Here is a 19219-nt window from a genome sequence, read left to right on the forward strand (position 1 = left end):
TGACGACTTGGATAATCGAGGACGCAGATGCAATATTCGTGTAGTGGGACTCCCGGAAAATTCTGAAGGGACAAGTTCAGTAAAATTCTTTGAGGAATGGATCCCTGGCTACCTACAAATGGACACTAAGGCTGGTCGTGTGAAGCTGGACAGAGCCCATCGCTCTCAAGCACCGATACCCGGTCCCAATCAGCGCCCACGGCCGGTGGTTATAAAGTTCCACAACTTCACCGACAAGCAGCGCGTCATGGATGCGGCTAGAAACATCGGCTCTGATGGTAGTCAACATAAAGGTCTAAAGGTCTCATTCTTCAATGATTATTCCACAGCGGTTTGATGAGGCGAAGGCTCGACTCAGGAGAATGAAGATGGACTACGCACTGTTGTACCCGGCCACATTGAAGATTATGGTCAACGGATCACCTAAAAAGCTCTACACACCTGAAGAAGCTGCTGCGTTTATTGACTCTCTCGGGGAAATAACTTTAAGCTGCACCTCCACAGCATTGAATAACTTTGTTTATTTTTGGTTGAATCTGATAATGAAACAGTGGTGTGAGTCCTCACGTACTCCGGCTCAGTAATATTCGTATCTTTATTATTTTTCTTGCTAAAGTAATAGCCACTATAGCTCAGGCTGAGATATGTGTGAATCCATATTGGTGCCCAGGCTTGGTTTTAGGTGGAAGAGCCTCAATCTTCTTCTATTGATTTACTTTTCCATACATATAAAGGATGAGGCTATTGAGCGGCAATGCGGACTTAAGAGTCTACATTGGAGAGTTGAAATCCCCTGCATGTTAGCTAGTGGGAAACCCCCCTTTTGGATCTTTACATGTTTAATTTTTGGGTTTAGTATAGTTCGAGTTCAGGGTTCATATCGTTTGTTTATGCTCAGTGAGATAGAGGAGAGTTCAACACATGGAAAAAGGTACCACCCCACTTTTACAGTAGGATCCAGTCTGGATATTGAATGGTCAAGATACAATGGCAGGTAACAGACTGCGTGTATGTACATGGAACATTAGAGGGAGCCATAAACCCATTAAAAGGAAGAAGGTGCTGTCTTTTTTGAAAAAAGAAAATGTTGATATTGCCCTGTTGCAAGAAACTCATTTGGATGATAAGGAGCACCTGAAATTACAACAAGTGTTTTTCTCATCATTTACATCCAGAAGTAGAGGTGTAGCAATTCTGGTGAAAAAGAACTTACCACTTAAGGTCTTGAATTGTGTCAAAGATAAATTTGGTCGCTTTGTTATAATTAATGGTACTTTACAAGGGCAGAACATTTCCATAATGAATATTTACTTCCCCCCTGCTCAACCCCCCTGATTTCCTCACTAAGGCATTTCTAGACTTTTCAGAATTAAACTCGGACACTGCAGTGGTTGGAGGAGATTTGAACTGCTTGTTGAACCCCTTTATTGATACGTTTCCCAGCGGTATAGCTTCACTCTCTCCTCAAGCTAAGTCACAAAGCTATTTGTGATGATCTGGGGTATGCGGATGTCTGGAGAGCTTTTCATCCCTCCAACAGAGAGTTCACTTTTTTCTCTGCACCTCATGGATGTCAGACTAGAATAGATAAATTTTTTTTGCCCAGGATGTCTTTGCAGTCTGTTTAATCCGTTAGGATAGGAAGCATAGTCATATCTGATCATGCTGAGGTGATCCTGGACATAAAACTCAACGGGGCATTCAATCGGTCAAGACATTGGAGGTTGAACACAACCATTCTTAAAGACCATACATTCACATCATATTTTATTACAGAGTTTAAAGCATTTTTCTCTATTAACAGATAACCCCTCGCTCCTTTGGGAGACCTGTAAAGCGTATGCCAGGGGTCTGATTATGTCATACACAGCTACTAAGAGACGGAAAAAGCGGGAAAAGCAAAAAATGTTAGAGGGTGAATTAGGAACTAAAGAGAAGGACTACATTAAAATGCCCACTCCTGCCCTATTAAAGGAAATATCAGTCATTAGATCAACGTTAGACTGTCTCCTAACACAGGACGCTGAAAAGAAAATGAGATTTGTCAGGCAAAAGCTATATGAACATGGCGATAAGCCAGGAAAGTACTTGGCATACCTAGCTAAAAAGAGGGCTGACTCTCAGTCAATTGCTACTATTACTGATTCTGATGGTGATAATTTATATGAAAATAAATTGATAAGTGACTAATTTAAGAAATTTTATACAAACCTTTATGCCTCAGAACTGCCAAAGGATGCACCAATATTAATGGAGAACTTATTTTGTAAGATTGAGCTCCCTACTATCTCCGAAGAGCAGAGGTCCCTCCTTAATGCCCCTATTACCAAGGAAGAGATAATGTTCGCAATTAAGAATCTGCAAAATGGTAAGGCCCCAGGACCAGACGGGTTTTGTAGTGAGTTCTATAAAGAGTTCCATGGCCTGATCCTTGAGCCATTGCGTGATATGTTTAACCACTCATTTTCAAATGACCAACTCCCTCAAACGCTGAGAGAAGCCAACATTTCACTTATTCTCAAAAAGGGAAAATGTCCAGAGTCTTGTTCCTCGTACAGACCAATTTCCCTTCTGAATGTGGATGGAAAATTGCTTTCTAAATTTCTAGCCACAAGATTAGAGGACTCACTGCCACTAATTGTGAAAGGAGACCAAACTGGCTTCATTAGGGGCCGTAAGTCATACAACAATGTCAGGCGGCTTCTTAATGTAATTCAAGCCTACCAACAAAGTGCTGTGGATGGTCTTGTGCTCTCCCTAGATGCTGAGAAAGCCTTTGATCGTGTGGAGTGGTCTTACCTATTATTTGCTCTCAATAAATTTGGTCTGGGGGACAACTTTATAAAATGGGTGAAAGTTTTATATGATGATCCTCAGGCTGCTGTCCTTACTAATGGGCTAAGGTCAAATAGCTTCTGTATACACAGAGGTACTAGACAGGGCTGTCCTTTATCCCCCCTCCTCTTTGCACTCGTTATGGAACCACTGGCCGAGGCCATCAGGGTAACGCCTGCTATACAGGGGCTGCTCATTAGTGATGTTCGCCATAAAATAAGCTTGTATGCTGATGATGTCCTGATATTCATCTCTAGTCCCGAGACTTCAATTACATCTCTTATTAATATTATTGAATTATTCAGTGAATTCTCAGGCTACAAGATTAACCTTACTAAGTCAGAGGCTATGCCACTTGGTAGCCTACACTCTGTACCTAATACTTCTCCCCCCTTCCCTTTTAAATAGTCTCCCTCAGGTTTCATGTATCTGGGTATATTTGTAACTCCTAAATTCCAGCTAATGTACAAAGCCAATTTTGTTCCCTTGTTTGATACAATAAGACAGGATCTGGAGCGCTGGAACTCTCTCCCGATTTCTTGGTTGGGTAGAATATCCCTCTTGAAAATGAACATTTTACCTAGACTACTTTACCCAATCCAAATGATCCCAGTATTACTCTCCAATAAGGTAATAAAGGATGTAAATGGATGGCTAAGTTCCTTTATATGGAGTAAACGCAAACCAAGACTTAAGATGGTAATATTGCAGCTGCCAAGTTCTATGGGCGGCTTGGACCTGCCCAATATCAGGTTCTATCAATGGTGTGCCCACCTTTGTTATATTTCTGACTGGATCACAAATGATGACTCCTCTATTTGGTTAGACATTGAGACTTCTCTTTCAAAATACCCCTTACAGGATCTTTTATTTTTCAGAAGTTTCAAGTCTGTAGAAGATCACTGCAATAATCCCGTTACACTTAACACACTCAAGGTATGGAGGTCAGTTCAACGCTTCCTGGGAAGGTCCAAACTAACCTCTGCTCTTACCCCAATTCTTAACAACCCAGATTTCAGTCCAGGATTGCTGGATGCTGGCTTTAACTTATGGCTTAATAAGGGCGCACGCAGGCTAAATTACTTATTTGCTGATAAGATTTTGTTGTCATTTGAGCAGATGGTCGAGAAATATCGACTCCCAAAGCAGGACTTTTTCCGCTTCCTACAAGTAAGACATTATATTCTGAAGAGCACCACCTTAATTGGTAACCCTGATGTGTCTGTCATTGAAAGAATGCTTTTTTTCCCACAAAGGAAAATGTCTGTAAGTCTGTTTTATGATACTTTAAGGTCCTTTTCTGCTGTCAACACAGAGAGAGTGAAACAAGTTTGGGAGAAAGAATTGTCTGTTACTATTGACGAAGAGATGTGGGAGGACATTTGGAGATATTGTTTTTGCATATCTATATGTAACCGTACTAGAGCAATCCAATTAAGAATAATACACAGATTGCATATATCCCCAAATCGCAGACATGCTTTTAGCCCCACTTCCTCTTCCCCTCTGTGTCTTAAATGCAAAACTGATACAGGCACCCTAACACATTGTTTATGGTCATGTACCAAAATACAAAGATACTGGTCTGGTGTTCTGCAAGAAATTGAAAAGATCCTAGGGGTTGACCTGGAATTGGACCCAGTTTCTTTACTGTTAGGTCTCCCTAGTAGGCATGTTACTTCTGTGGGTAAAAGGAGGCTTTACAACATCCTTACCTTCGCAGCGAGGAAAAACATCCTTTTACAGTGGATTAGTGATAAGGTTCCTTCTATTAAAGATTGGCATAAGATACTATTTGAATGGGTGCCTCTGGAATATCTGACATGTACATTGCATTCTAAAACAGACCAGTTCTACAAAGTATGGGAACCTTATCTAAATTACCTAGAACCTGAGGTATCAGCTATTATGCTGCAAGGATTCTCTTAGAACGGCGTATTTCAGAACTACACTGTACGTTCCATGTGTGGAACCTAACCTCTTGGTTTAAACTGAGCTTTTTTGTTTAATTTCTGTTTGTAAGTTTGTTTAAAATGTATGTATTGAGAGACGCAATGATGTTGATGGGGCGAGAGAAGCACCGAGCGGAAAGAGGAAAATGGTGTGTATGGGTGTGTATGTGTGCACGTATGTATGCGTATGTGTGTGTATATGCATGGGTATATGTATGTGTATGTATGTATGTGTATATATATACGCGTAGATATAAGTAAGTGGGTGCTGTTTTTCTTGTTTTTGTTCTGTGTGCTTTGTCTCTGTTGTTGTATCTCTTAATATGGGTGAAAATGGTGACATTCCAATAAAAAATACTGTTACAAAAAAAAAGAGCTCCTATGAGCCCCTCCTTTATAGTAGAATCCTAAAAGCAGTATCTAAAGACGGTGAAATCTAGTGGAAGCCCTAGGAAGTGCAAGCACATCCATAACTAACAGGGATTTCAATAGGCACCGTTTTGAAAATCGATTGAAAAACATTTATTTTTTCAGTGAAATACGGAACCGTTACGTATTTTATCTGACGGGTGGCATCCTTAAGTCTAAATATTGCTGTTACATTGCACAACCTTCAATGTTATGTCATAATTATGTACAATTCTGGCAAATTAATTACGTTTTTTGTTAGTAAGAAATGGTCTTCACACAGTTCGCAACGAGCCAGTCGACCCAAACTGCTGCACATACCCTAACTCTGCTTGCACTGAACACAAGAAAAGTGACACAATTTCCCTAGTTAAAAGAAATTCATGTTAACAGGCAATATTAACTAAATATGCAGGTTTAAAAATATATACTTGTGTATTGATGTTAAGAAAAGCAAAGATGTTTATGGTTAGGTACACATTGGTGCAACGACAGTGCTTTTTCACGAATGCGCTTTTTAAATCATCACCCATTTGGCGAAGTAGGCTGTGATTCAATGATAAATTAACAGGCACCACATCGATTATATGCAACGCAGGACAAGCTAGATAAACTAGTAATATCATCAACCATGTGTAGTTAACTAGTGATTATTTTAAGATTGATTGTTTTTTATAAGATAAGTTTAATGCTAGCTAGCGACTTACCTTGGCTCCTTGCTGCACTCACGGTACAGGTAGTCAGCCTGCCACGCAGTCTCCTCGTGGAGTGCAATGTAATGGCAGTCTATATAAGGTCCCACAGTTGACAGTGCATGTCAGAGCAAAAACCAAGCCATGAGGTTTAAGGAATTGTCTGTAGAGCTCTGAGACAGGATTGTGTCAAGGCACACATCTGGGGAAGGGTACCAAAACATTTCAGCAGCATTGAAGGTCCCCAAGAACACATTGGCCTCCATCATTCTTAAATGGAAGAAGTTTGGAACCACCAAGACTTCTAACTCAATGACATATATACTTTTTTACATTGTTTGCAAACTGATTTGTGACACGTATTAATGCCAAAATAACATGCAAAACAGGCAACAACAAAAAACATGGGGCTCTGCCCCTCCTGTACTGAATGATGGGTCGCCACTGGTGTGCATTAAGGTGTCTAATAGAATAAACGACAAAAACAAATGTAGACTTATGTATGCATTACTAAGCTTCCAGAATATTTTTTGCGAAGATGGAGGCGCGGTGACTTCAAAACATCGCTGTCATCTAGTGTATATATAAATCATTGCCTGGGACTATGCATCATCCGGAGACAACAGCTATTCACCCTCCCAGCAGCAACCGTTAACATTTCGAAGCGAGCTCTTCCCCATCCCCAATTCACAAGAAATAACACGTCACCAGTTTAGTTAAAGACTAATCGATGTCAACGATGGCCAGACGAAGTCCATTCAATCAAATGTTATCGGTCAGAAGCAATGCAAACGACGACTCCATAAAATCATTGATTGACATTGCCATATAGAATGGGTTCATTGATTGACATTGTCATATAGAATGGGACCCCCAGCAAGCAGCCAGCGACTGGTGATCTGTATGACAAAGATGTTCGACAAACCAACCCGTACACGCATTTACATTGTAGTTCTAGGCTTAATTGCAACATAATTTGAACACTAAAATGTAACAATAAACGCTACAACACATTACACTTACCAAGGGCTGTGTCTCTGTTACTGGGGGTACTTGGAACCTATCCATTTCTTCCTCCATCATTTTGACGAATCCTTCGTTACACCGCCAAACCGATGTAAGATCTAAACATTTGTAAGCATAAAAATAAACAAATAAGGCCTTAGTTTGTCGCAAGAATTATCTGTTAGTTTGCATGATTCTAGTTGGTTTCTGCCTATAACCACACAGTAAGGCATCAGTGGTTAAGGCATGGTCCGAGGTGACTCAACCAAAACAGACAGAGATACGCCGATACCATCTTCCGGGTCTGGAAAAATATTTACATTATTCATGACACCACCATCCAATGATGGACGAGCGATGGCAAGATGGGCTAATGCATAAAATAATCCATCTAATAAATCACAAGAACGTCGACAATATAGGTATATATTATTTGATATATACATCCAATTTTATGACATATAGTCCAGGCACACTATTTTACCTTTATTTAACTAAGCAAGTCAGTTAAGAACAAATTCTAATTTTCAATGACAGCCTAAGAACAGTGGGTTAACTGCCTTGTTCAGGGATAGAACTACATATTTTTACCTTGTCAGATCGGGAATTCGATCTTGCAACCTTTAGGTTAATAGTTCAACGCACTAACCACTAGGCTACTTGCCACCCCACTATACAGTACAATTGCCTGGCATATTTGTATGGATCATTCAATTAATTTTACTCTGGATGTATGCAAAATGTTAGAAAATTGGTACTCGGGCTAGGGAATTGCACTAGTAGCTTGAAAACGTTTAATTTCTCCCCTATTTTAAAAAGTTGTATAGCGTTATCAATACATTAATACGATATTTCTTATCAATAGTTTATCTATTTGACACAATGCCTGTACCTTACAAGACTGAAATCCAAGCAGGCAACGTTTTCTAAAGTTAACGTTATTAGCTAGCTAGCTAACTTAGCTAATGTGGTGTCGCCATGCACGATTGCAACATTGTAGTAACATTGCTAATAATAAGCAGAGTGACTGTTTTTCTTACTAATATATTAATGACATCTCAATAGTCTACACTCTTAGACATTTTTTTCTCTAAAAGGGTTCTTTGGCTGTCCCCATGGAGAACCCATTTTGGTTCCAGGTAGAAACCACATTGGAAAGGGATCTACCTGGAACCAAAAGGGTTCTACCCTTTTAGGTTCTATATAGCACCTTTTTTTTCTAAGAGTGTACAGTGGCTTCCTCTTTGTGTCCCCTGTCCTGGAACTGAACAGGTGAGAGGCAAATGCCTGGTTGCTGTCATCTATAGTTTAATTTTCAGAACATTGCAGATGAAGGAGAGAAGACAAGCAGACAAAGCGACTGACTGATTGACTGTAGACTATTGAGATGCATTCCTAGTGGTGCATGAAACAAATTTATGTGAAATATGTCTGTTTTGTATCGGAGTCAAATGCTCTATCCCAGCCGAAGGCACCTGCGGCAAAGGCTGTCAGCAAGAAAAAGGTATGTCCATTTAGCAATCCATATTAGCATTAGGCAAGCCAGATTTAGCTTGTCAAAAACCTATGTGCTAATGTTGCTATTATTCTATGGCTATACCAACCTAATAAGGTAAATGTGGCGGTTACTGTTTGTGTTGGCCAGGATGAGGAAGATGGAACAGAGATGGATAAAGGAGGAGATGAGTGGATGCAAGGAAAGACTGATCAAGCCCCCTGACCAACTGAATCTCACTGAAGCGGTGAGTATAGCTGGGTTGCGTCACAAATGGTATATAGTGCTCTACTTGTGACGAGAGCCCTGGTAAAAAAGTATTGCACTATGTAGGGAATAGGGTGCCATTTAGGATCTGGTGTCAGGGGCCTTGAGGTGGCACCTATCAAAAGGCCATTGAATCAAAAAGGATGAACAGTGTAGTTGGGATTAATTCATTTACAAGTTTTATGCAAATGCTCAGAAGTTGTTTGTCACTTAACCAGGAGTTGAAAGAGGAATTCATCATGATCCTGACTGAAAACAACCCACAGGATCCTCAGAATATTGTCTGTTACAGCTTCAAGGTAAAGTATTGCAGTAACCTCCAGTCTAATCCATGATTAAGTGAACAACTTCTTTCTTCTTGGGTCCATCATATAATGGATATTAATGCAAACAAACAAGATTTTCAAGTGACTTTGCATGGTGGAAATATATGAGCATTGTCCAATACAAATGCATGTGTATCATTGTCTTCTCTCAGGAGTGTTCTTGCAAAACATTTTGGGGGATTTTTGTCTCCATTTACCTTTGTTTCATCTGGCTGTGAACACATTGGACAATAGTGCAACATTGCATACAGAGTTTTTAAGGAGACATACAAACACGTCTGCAGAAACGTTTTAGGCCTACTTAGATATACCTGGGCACCCTACTCTGCACTGGGGCCTGCACTGGGGAATTATCTGAGCAGACCTACAGCACCTACTGCTGCTTTCATCCTTCCACTTGACATTGTGCCTTCCACTTGACATCGTGCCCTGGATGTTTTTGGACTACTGACAAACTTGAACTCCACTTGTTTTTCCTCTTTATGACTCTACCATGTCCCAGTGTAGCGCTTGCCACCCTCCCGGCTTTCCACCGACCTGTAATGGAAACTACATCCCCTCTAAGATGCTTCTCTCTTGGCTATCATACTGGTAACACAGCCTCCATTGCGTTGCTGATGAGCCACAGCATTCAATCGCTTTGAGTAAGTTGCTGCTCTCACCTTGTTGTTGTTATGCTGGAGAGTTTTGTGTCAATCTAACTGACTATCACACTGTGTGGATTGATTGACTTTGTGCTTATTCCTCGACAACCTATTTTATTTGTGTGGATTTTAACAGAATTGTTACAAAATGGCATCTACCACTTTCCGCCATACGGGGAAACATACTTTTTCCAGATTGGCAGCAACCAACTTCAGAGACTACGGTGAACGTTTCATCCCATGTAGGAGCTGCACCTGCTTTTCACAGTTATGGGATAATATTGTCCGGACAAATTTCCAATGTGGAAACTGTCAGCTTATTGAAGAATATATGTCTGTGCTGGACATCCACAGTATACAAATAGAGACATTGCAGCGTATCCTGGATAGGTCCCACTCTGAAATGGCTTTGGGGGATCCCATCCTGCTGACCAAGTTTCACCCACCTGCATCCAGAGATTGCTGCTCCTTCATCCTCTACCCTGTCTCCAGCACAGGGGGTTTGTACCACAAATAATACAGCTGGCTCTGGTCCATCGGGCGAAAGAGCGTCCGGACCTCCCCGGCTGTTTCACCAGCTGTCGTCATCGGCAGCTCTATGGTGAGAAACATCTTGGTTCCCAGTGCGAAAACCCTGTGCTACCCAGGAGCACGAGTACATTACAAGGCTGCTTCCGACCATTCTACGACAGATGCCAGGAGCTGACACTGTCGTAGTTCATGTGGGGTCAAACGACATCAGGAGGGCTAGCTCGGAACTTCTGAAAATTGATTTTAAAGAATTGATTCTAGCATTGAAAGATTCCAAAAAGGGGCCAATAATTTCAGGTCCGGTACCATCGCTGGGCCGCGGATGTGAAAGATTCAGGAGACTACTGGCATTACACATCTAGCTAAAAGATTAGTTTAGCTCTGTTGGAATCACTTTTATAGATAACTTTGACACCTTCTGGAAACAGAAGACACTCTACAGGAATGACGGAGTCCATCCAAATCATCTTGGCTCCTGGACTCTGTCCAGGCATTTCAAGGCTGCATTTAGACAATGACTTAAAATGACCCAAGACCAGCTCAGTTAATCCCTACCATTTTGGCAATGAGTTGTCATAATGCTGCATCAAATGTACATCATCCCAGGGGTGTTGGGAGACGCAATGTAAGTAACTTTATGTCCCCTTAACTGCCCTGAATACCTCTGTTAACCCTTCAGCTATTGTATGCAGTAATCATGTGCCTATTAACCAGAGTTACACTGTTAGAACTGAAGCGTTGTGCCCGAGCAGGAAGTCCGCTTTGTGTAGCTTACCGTGCATCAGCTCCAATATAAATAAAATGAGCAAGTCTACTTCTGATAAGCTTCCCAGTAACAAAAGCTGAAGAACACAGGCACATCCAGGTACTTTCCACAGGTGCTGGAGTTGTAGGCAAACTCATGGAAAACAGAAAGGAAAACTCTGCACACTGCTGCTCATGCTCCCAGGTGATATTTATTAACAACGTTTCCACCCTTAGGTTTTCATCAGGCATCCATATCCCAGGTGGGGGTGGAAGGTCCTATACAGTGGGGCAAAAAAGTATTTAGTCAGCCACCAATTGTGCAAGTTCTCCCACTTAAAAAGAGAAGAGGCCTGTAATTCTCATCATAGGTACACTTCAACTATGACAGACAAAATGAGAAAAAGAAATCCAGAAAATCACATTGCAGGATTTTTAATGAATTTATTTGCAAATTATGGTGGAAAATAAGCATTTGGTCACCTACAAAAAAGCAAGATTTCTGGCTCTCACAGACCTGTAACTTCTTCTTTAAGAGGCTCCTCTGTCCTCCACTCGTTACCTGTATTAATGGCACCTGTTTGAATTTGTTATCAGTATAAAAGACACCTGTCCACAACCTTAAACAGTCACATTCCAAACTCCACTATGGCCAAGACCAAAGAGCTGTCAAAGGACACCAGAAACAAAATTGTAGACCTGCACCAGGCTGGGAAGACTGAATCTGCAATAGGTAAGCAGCTTGGTTTGAAGAAATCAACTGTGGGAGCAATTATTAGGAAATGGAAGACATACAAGACCACTGATAATCTCCCTCGATCTGGGGCTCCACGCAAGATCTCACCCCGTGGGGTCAAAATGATCACAAGAACAGTGAGCAAAAATCCCAGAACCACACGGGAGGACCTAGTGAATGACCTGCAGAGAGCTGGGACCAAAGTAACAAAGCCTACCACCAGTAACACACTACGCCGCCAGGGACTCAAATCCTGCAGTGCCAGACGTGTCCCCCTGCTTAAGCCAGTACATGTCCAGGCCCGTCTGAAGTTTGCTAGAGAGCATTTGGATGATCCAGAAGAAGATTGGGAGAATGTCATATGTTCAGATGAAACCAAAATATAACTTTTTGGTAAGAACTCAACTCGTCGTGTTTGGAGGACAAAGAATGCTGAGTTGCATCCAAAGAACACCATACCTACTGTGAAGCATGGGGGTGGAAACATCATGCTTTGGGGCTTTTTTTCTGCAAAGGGACCAGGACGACTGATCCGTGTAAAGGAAAGAATGAATGGGGCCATGTATCGTGAGATTGAGTGGAAACCTCCTTCCATCAGCAAGGCATTGAAGATTAAACGTGGCTGGGTCTTTCAGCATGACAATTATCCCAAGCACACCGCCCGGGCAACGAAGGATTGGCTTCGTAAGAAGCATTTCAAGGTCCTGGAGTGGCCTAGCCAGTCTCCAGATCTCAACCAAATAGAAAATCTTTGGAGGGAGTTGAAAGTCCATGTTGCCCAGCAACAGCCCCAAAACATCACTGCTCTAGAGGAGATCTGCATGGAGGAATGGGCCAAAATACCAGCAACAGTATGTGAAAACCTTGTGAAGACTTACAGAAAACGTTTGACCTCTGTCATTGCCAACAAAGGGTATATAACAAAGTATTGAGATAAACTTTTGTTATTGACCAAATACTTATTTTCCACCATATTTAGCAAATAAATTCATAAAAAATCCTACCATGTGATTTTCTGATTTTCTTTTCTCCTTTTGTCTGTCGTAGTTGAAGTGTACCTATGATGAAAATTACAGGCCTCTCTCATCTTTTTAAGTGGGAGAACTTGCACAATGGGTGGCTGACTAAATACCTTTTTGCCCCACTGTATGTGTATGTGACCAATACAATTTTGATTTGACAGAGAGCTAAACAGGCTTCCCTGAGAATAGGTAGTTATTCTGGAACTGTTGTGTGAATCAAATATGCTGGCTTTTACAAGAGCAAATGTTTGAATAAATCCCAAGTTGGGTTTGATGGAAACATGAGATTTTTCAGAAAATGCCACGGTTGTAGCTGAAACTGAAGATGAAAAACCTGAGACTCCAGTAGGAAGCCACTTCATTTATTAACATGCCGAGACGTTTGTGAATTAGCCTACATTCAGTCATTTGAGTGGCTCTTCAGATGTACAATCAATTGCATGCCAACACTCACACAATAGCCAGAGACAAGTTTGTGAAAAGTGTTGTGTGGATCTTTCCTCTGTCTCAGGCTGCAGGTGGGGAAGATGCATGGTACACCGAGGAGGGCAGGGGAGAGGAGAGAGCTGACAGCGTGGAGTCTAAGGCTGGCAAGAAGGAGCAGAAAATCCCTAACCAGTAGGGTAGGGGCAAAGCCGCCCCTAAGATGGACAACAACAAAGGCAAGAAGAAGATGATGCTGGTGGAAGCTCAGGAAAATCTCAAGTCAACAATTATTAACTTTAACATAAAAAATAAACGTTGACCCCAAGTCAATCACTTGGAGATAACACTTAGTTAAACCGGGCCCTCATTCAACAACACCCACACACTACCGTTCAAAAGTTTGGGGTCACTTAGAAATGTCCTTGTTTTTGACAGAAAATAAAAAAAATTTGTCCGTTAAACATAACATCAAATTGATCAGAAATACAGTGTATTGTCGCTAGAATGGCTAGAAACAAAGAACTTTCTTCTGAAACTCGTCAGTCTATTCTTGTTCTGAGAAATGAAGGCTATTCTATGCGAGAAACTGAAGATCACATACAACACTGTGTACTACTCCCTTCACAGAACAACACAACCTGGCCCTAACCAGAATAGAAAGAGGAGTGGGAGGCCCCGGTGCACAACAGAGCGAGTGTCTACTTTGAGAAACAGGCGCCTCACAAGTCCTCAACTGGCAGCTTCAATAAATAGTACCCGCAAAACACCAATGAAGATGCCAGTCCGGGATGCTGGCCTCAAAATGTGGCAATTGATGAGTTACTCATTTTAAGGTTGAATAAGAACTGTTACATGAGTTTGTAAGATAGCCTTAACTTTAGGCTATTTACTGTATTACAAAAGTCTTATCGAATTGTGTTAGGTTGACAACGCAACCAAATATCAATATTTGAAGGAGATGTATCTAATGCTCTAACCACTAGGCAGGTAGCCTAGTGGTTAGCGCGTTGGGCCAGTAACCGAAAGGTTGCTAGATTGAATCCCTGAGCTGACAACGTAAAAATATGTCGTTCTGCCCCTGAACAACGCAGTTAACCCACTGTTTCTAGGTTCATTGTAAATAACAGTTGGTTCTTAACTTACTTGCCTAGTTAAAAAATATATATATATGCTTGAATAGTTTCATCTGAGCCACTGGTGTAATCCTATTATTTTGCTTTTATTTTTGGTTTAGTTTGAGACCTGAATCCAACATATAATTTGTTAACTTGTCGACAAGTTAATAGGCTATTTACTGTATTGCAAAAGTGATATTGAATTGTGTTTGGTTGTCGATGTATATGTTGTGCCACTGACTTAGTCTGAGTTTAATTCCAGTTTGTATACAAATTAATAATTGATATGCTGGATTCACATCTCCATCGCAACCAAAAATCTGTGAATAATTCATTTTGGATTCACGTCTCCATTTCAACCAAAAATCTAAGTTAAAGAATATAACTAAATCAAATCAATAAAACTTTAAATACAATAAAGTTTGATTTGATTTAGTCCTATTCTTTAACTTAGATTTTTGGTTGAAATGATGACAAACTAGAGCCTGTAGGACCTGCCTTGATAGTGCTGTTAAGAATGCAGAGTAGCGCTTTATTAGGGACAGATCTCCTCATCCTAGCTACTGTTGTATCAATATGTTTGGACCATAACAGTTTATCCATTACTCCAAGCAGTTTAGTCTCCTCAACTTGCTCAGTTACCACATTATTCATTACAATATTTAGTTGAGGTTTAGGGTTTAGTGAAGGATTTGTCCCTAATACAATGCAATACAAACGTATTCCTTGCCACCCATTCTGAAACTAACTGCATCTCTTTGTTAAGTGTTGCAGTCATTTCAGTTGCTGCGTGTTGAGTCATCCGCATACATAGACACACTGGCTTTACTCAAAGCCAGTAGCATGTCGTTAGTAAAGATTGAAAAAACGAAGGGGCCTAGACAGATGCCCTGGGGAATTCCTGATTCTTTCTGAATTTTGTTGGAGGGACTTCCATTTTGTTAGACCGCTGCACCACTCGGGAACCCTCTCTAAGGCACTGTATCTGAGTGCTAGAGGCGTCACTACAGACCCTGGTCATGATTGGGAGTCCCATAGGGTGACGCACAATTGACCCAGCATCGTCTGGGGTAGGCTGTCATTGTAAATAAGAATTTGTTCTTAACTAACTTGCCTGGTTAAATAAATAACACCCTCTGACAGGTAACTCTTTATCCACAATATAGCAGGGGGTGTAAAAGCCATAACACATGCTTTTTTTCCAGCAGCAGACTATGATCAATAATGTCAAAAGCCGCACTGAAGTCTAACAAAACAGCCCGCACAATCTTTTATCATCAATTTCTCTCAGCCAATCGTCTGTAATTTGTGTACATGCTGTGCTTATTGAATGTCTTTCCCTATAAGCGTGCTGAAAGTCTGTGGTCAATTTGTTTACTGTAAAATAGCATTGTATCTGGTCAAATACAATTTTTTCCAAAAGTTTACGAAGGGTTGGTAACAGGCTGATTGGTCTGCTACTTGAGCCAGTAAAAGGGGCTTTACTTTGGGTAGGGGAATAACTTTTGCCACTCTCCAGGCCTGAGGGCACACACTTTCTAGTTGGCTTAAATTGAAAATAAGGCAAATATGAGTGGCAATATCATACGCTATTGTCCTCAGTAATTTTCCATCCAAGTTCTCAGACCCCGGTGGCTTGTCATTGTTGATAGGCAACAATACTTTTTTCACCTCTTCCACACTCACTTTACTGAATTCAAAATTACAACGTTGTCTCTCATAATTTGGTCAGATATACATGGATTTGTAGTGTCAGCGTTTGTTGCTGGCATGTCATGCATAATTCTGCTAGGGGAGGCAGGTAACCTAGTGGTTAGAGCGTTGGACTAATAACCAAAATTTGAATGCTTCTACTGTGTTGTGGGACTGAATAAGAACAGAATGTGCCATGTGTCTGGCAGTCAGCCAGTTCCAGGTCACGCGCATAGCATATGATATCTTCCTGAGTTCCGTTCCTCCTCAAGACACAAAGGAATTCTCCGGATGGAACTTTATTGAAGATATATGTTAAAAACATCCTAATGATTGATTCTGTACTTAGTTTGAAATGTTTCTTCGACCTGTAATATAACTTTTTGAAGTTTTTGTCCGAAGAAACAGTCGACCAGCACCAGCATTTGGATAGATGTACCAAACGCACTAACAAAAGTACCAAACGCACTAACAAAAGTAGCTAATTGGACATAAATAACAAATCAAGCATTTATTGTGGACCTGGGATTCCTGGGAGTGCATTCTGATGAAGATCATCAAAGGTAAGGGAATATTTATCATGTAATTTGTGGTTTATTTTTACTCCAAAATCGCGGCTAATTTCACTTGATTGTTCTGAGCGCCGTCTCAGATTATTACATGGTTTGCTTTTTCCATTTAAAAATAATAATAATCTGACACAGCGGTTGCATTAAGGAGAGGTATATCTATAATTCCATGTGTATAACTTGTATTATCATCTATATTTATGATGAGTATTTCTGTTGAATCGATGTGGCTTTATATAAATATTAACTTTATCGAACAAAACATACATGTATTGTGTAACATGAAGTCCTATGAGTGTCATTTGATGAAGATCATCAAAGGTTAGTGATTCATTTTATCTCTATTTGTGCTTTTTGTGACTCCTCTCTTTGGCTGGAAAAATGGCTGTGTTTATTGTTGTTTGGTGGTGACCTAACATAATCGTTTGTGGTGCTTTCGCTGAAAAGCATATTTGAAATTAACAACAAGACTACCTTTAAAACGGTATAAGATACATGTATGTTTGAGGAATTTTAATTATAAGATTTATGTTGTTTTGAATTTGGCGCCCTGCACTTTCACTGGCTGTTGTCATATCATCCCGTAAACGGGATTGCAACCCAAAACTCTACCTACATGTCAATGACCTCGACTATTCGGTGCCCCCGCACATTGACTCTGTACCGGTACCCCCGTATATAGTCTCGCTATTGTTATTTTACTGCTTCTCTTGTATTACTTGTTACTTTTATTTCTTATTCATATTTTTTTAAACTGCATTGTTGGTTAGGGGCTCCAAAGTAAGCATTTCACTGTCTATACAGGTCTACACCTGTATTCGGAGCATGTGAGTAATAACATTTGATTATATTTGGTTAGGATTGTGCGTGTCTTAGAGTAAAACAACCGACACGTGTTTGTGAGAGACTCACCTTTACACAGTATTAGTGTGTATCCAAAACAGTTCAGATGCTGCAGACAGAAGTTGGCAGATTGGACTGACTTCAGATGAGTCCCATGTTATTTGTGGGGGTTGTAGAGCAAAACAGAGAACACCGTTTGGACACGACAGATGTTTTTGTGAGAAGATCGATTTTTGGGATGTCGCATGATATGACAAACATTGCTCTAGCTCTGCCTCTTTTCACCACATATGCAGTGGATTGCCGCCGACATCGGCGGATGCAATTGATTGTCAACTGCAAAAAAACAGATGTCTATAGCTTAAACTGATGGATTTTGATGGGAATTTTTAAAATTATACTAATTAGATTTACACGAGGCCTATGACATCAACTCTATGGTGAATACAGTGTGTGTGGTATTTTTGTGTATCATTTCTTTCTCACGGTAGTTTTGATGTGGGTTTGTATGGTTGTAGGATGAGCTGGTCTTTACAGACTTCATCAAGCTGTCATTTGGAGAGAGACGTTTCAGAAAGAACAGAGGGCGTGCAACTTCCTATCAGGGGTAAAATCTGTCATCAACTGACGCATCACTTCACACTTTGTTATAAGCATCAAGCACGATTTAAGTATTTGACTATGTTTGTCATCCCGCAGCTTGTGGAACATCGTTCGACTTCCACAAACAAATAGACTACCTCTTCCTGTTTGGCACGAAGGAGGGCAAGATTCACAAGGTGAGATACAACTGATTGTTATAATGAATCAATTGAAGTTAAGTAATCTTGGAGTCATGTTGTATAATTCATACAACAGTTGTTGTTTGGTTTTGGTTTGAACCGCAGTTGTGTATGTAATTTCATAATGTAGGTGACCAAACATTTTAATACAAAAAAAAGCTAGGTGTGTCAATCTAGGCCTGTCAGTCTAAGCTTTGTACTGTATGTTTGCCATTCTGGGCTAGGTTGATCACCCCGTTTGGTTCCTTGGAAGTGGAATGTAGGTTTTTGGTTTTTACATTGGTTGTGGGATTTAAGCTATACATATCCTGACCGGTAAAACTATATATATATTTTTTAAACATTCTAAGAACAGAAGTGAACATTTTGCCTGTTCTGGGAACGTTTATTTGTAGGTTGCAGGGAGGTTCTGAGAATGTTTAACTCTGTTTCCCTGAACATTTTCCTGGGAGGTTTTATTAATGCTCTGTCAATAGAAATTATAGGTTATTTGGAGGTTTTTGAATAACGTCCTAAACTTTAAATACATTTTTAATAAGACTTAGTAACACTGCTAGCTTATTTTGGGTTAACTTTTTTGAATTCCAAGCACACATAAGACACATGGAAATGAATTTACATAGGCATTAATCATGCAAACACATTTGTTTTATTGTGACACAGTATCAGTGGGATTTGAACCTTTAATCTTGTGTTCTCTATCCATGGGATTAGTCCACTGTGCCACCAGGATGATCGAGCATAGCATGTTTTTTCTGCATACAAAGCTGTTCAGTCTATTCAAACAGACCCCATTTCAAAGGAAAAAGCACTCATTAAGATCCGGTGTTTCCATTTAGTGGGTGCGGCCAAAACACCTGAACACACTTAACAAGATAGAGGATAGAAAGTTGAGAACAGAATGTCTGTTTTTAAATAACATTCTTAGAACGTTCTTTGAACGTTACTAAAGATTTCTTGTGGTGTTTATGGATAATGTAACTTTCCTTTCCTTTTCATTGGCTAAACCAACTAAGCTCGTAATTTAACAACTTTATTTATATTTACAGATGGCATAAAAGTTTGTTGAGGCACATGAAAGTTCACATGCTTGAAATGGCATTCCTGCCAAAAAATGCATTTTGATAAAAAACAT

At 40.3% G+C, this 19219-nt stretch overlaps 1 protein-coding gene across 3 annotated transcripts in view; it reads right to left on the minus strand.

Moving 5' to 3' along the window:
- LOC109890250 (protein FAM219A-like) overlaps positions 1 to 7200 on the minus strand; it is a 25512-nt gene extending 18312 nt beyond the window's left edge. For 2 of the 3 annotated variants that reach the window (XR_004210069.1, XM_020482234.2), the window contains exon 1: positions 6911 to 7200. Coding sequence is in view for 2 of the 3 variants with exons in the window: in XM_020482234.2 (XP_020337823.1) it covers positions 6911 to 6970 (60 nt within the window). In the remaining variant the exon portion in view is untranslated. The remainder of the gene's footprint in view (positions 1 to 6910) is intronic. The other variant, XM_020482235.2, reaches the window with a different exon arrangement.
- Between the last annotated feature and the right edge of the window lie 12019 nt (positions 7201 to 19219).

This window comes from Oncorhynchus kisutch, linkage group LG5 (assembly GCF_002021735.2).
Source record: "Oncorhynchus kisutch isolate 150728-3 linkage group LG5, Okis_V2, whole genome shotgun sequence".
In the NCBI taxonomy this organism is placed as follows: domain Eukaryota; kingdom Metazoa; phylum Chordata; class Actinopteri; order Salmoniformes; family Salmonidae; genus Oncorhynchus; species Oncorhynchus kisutch.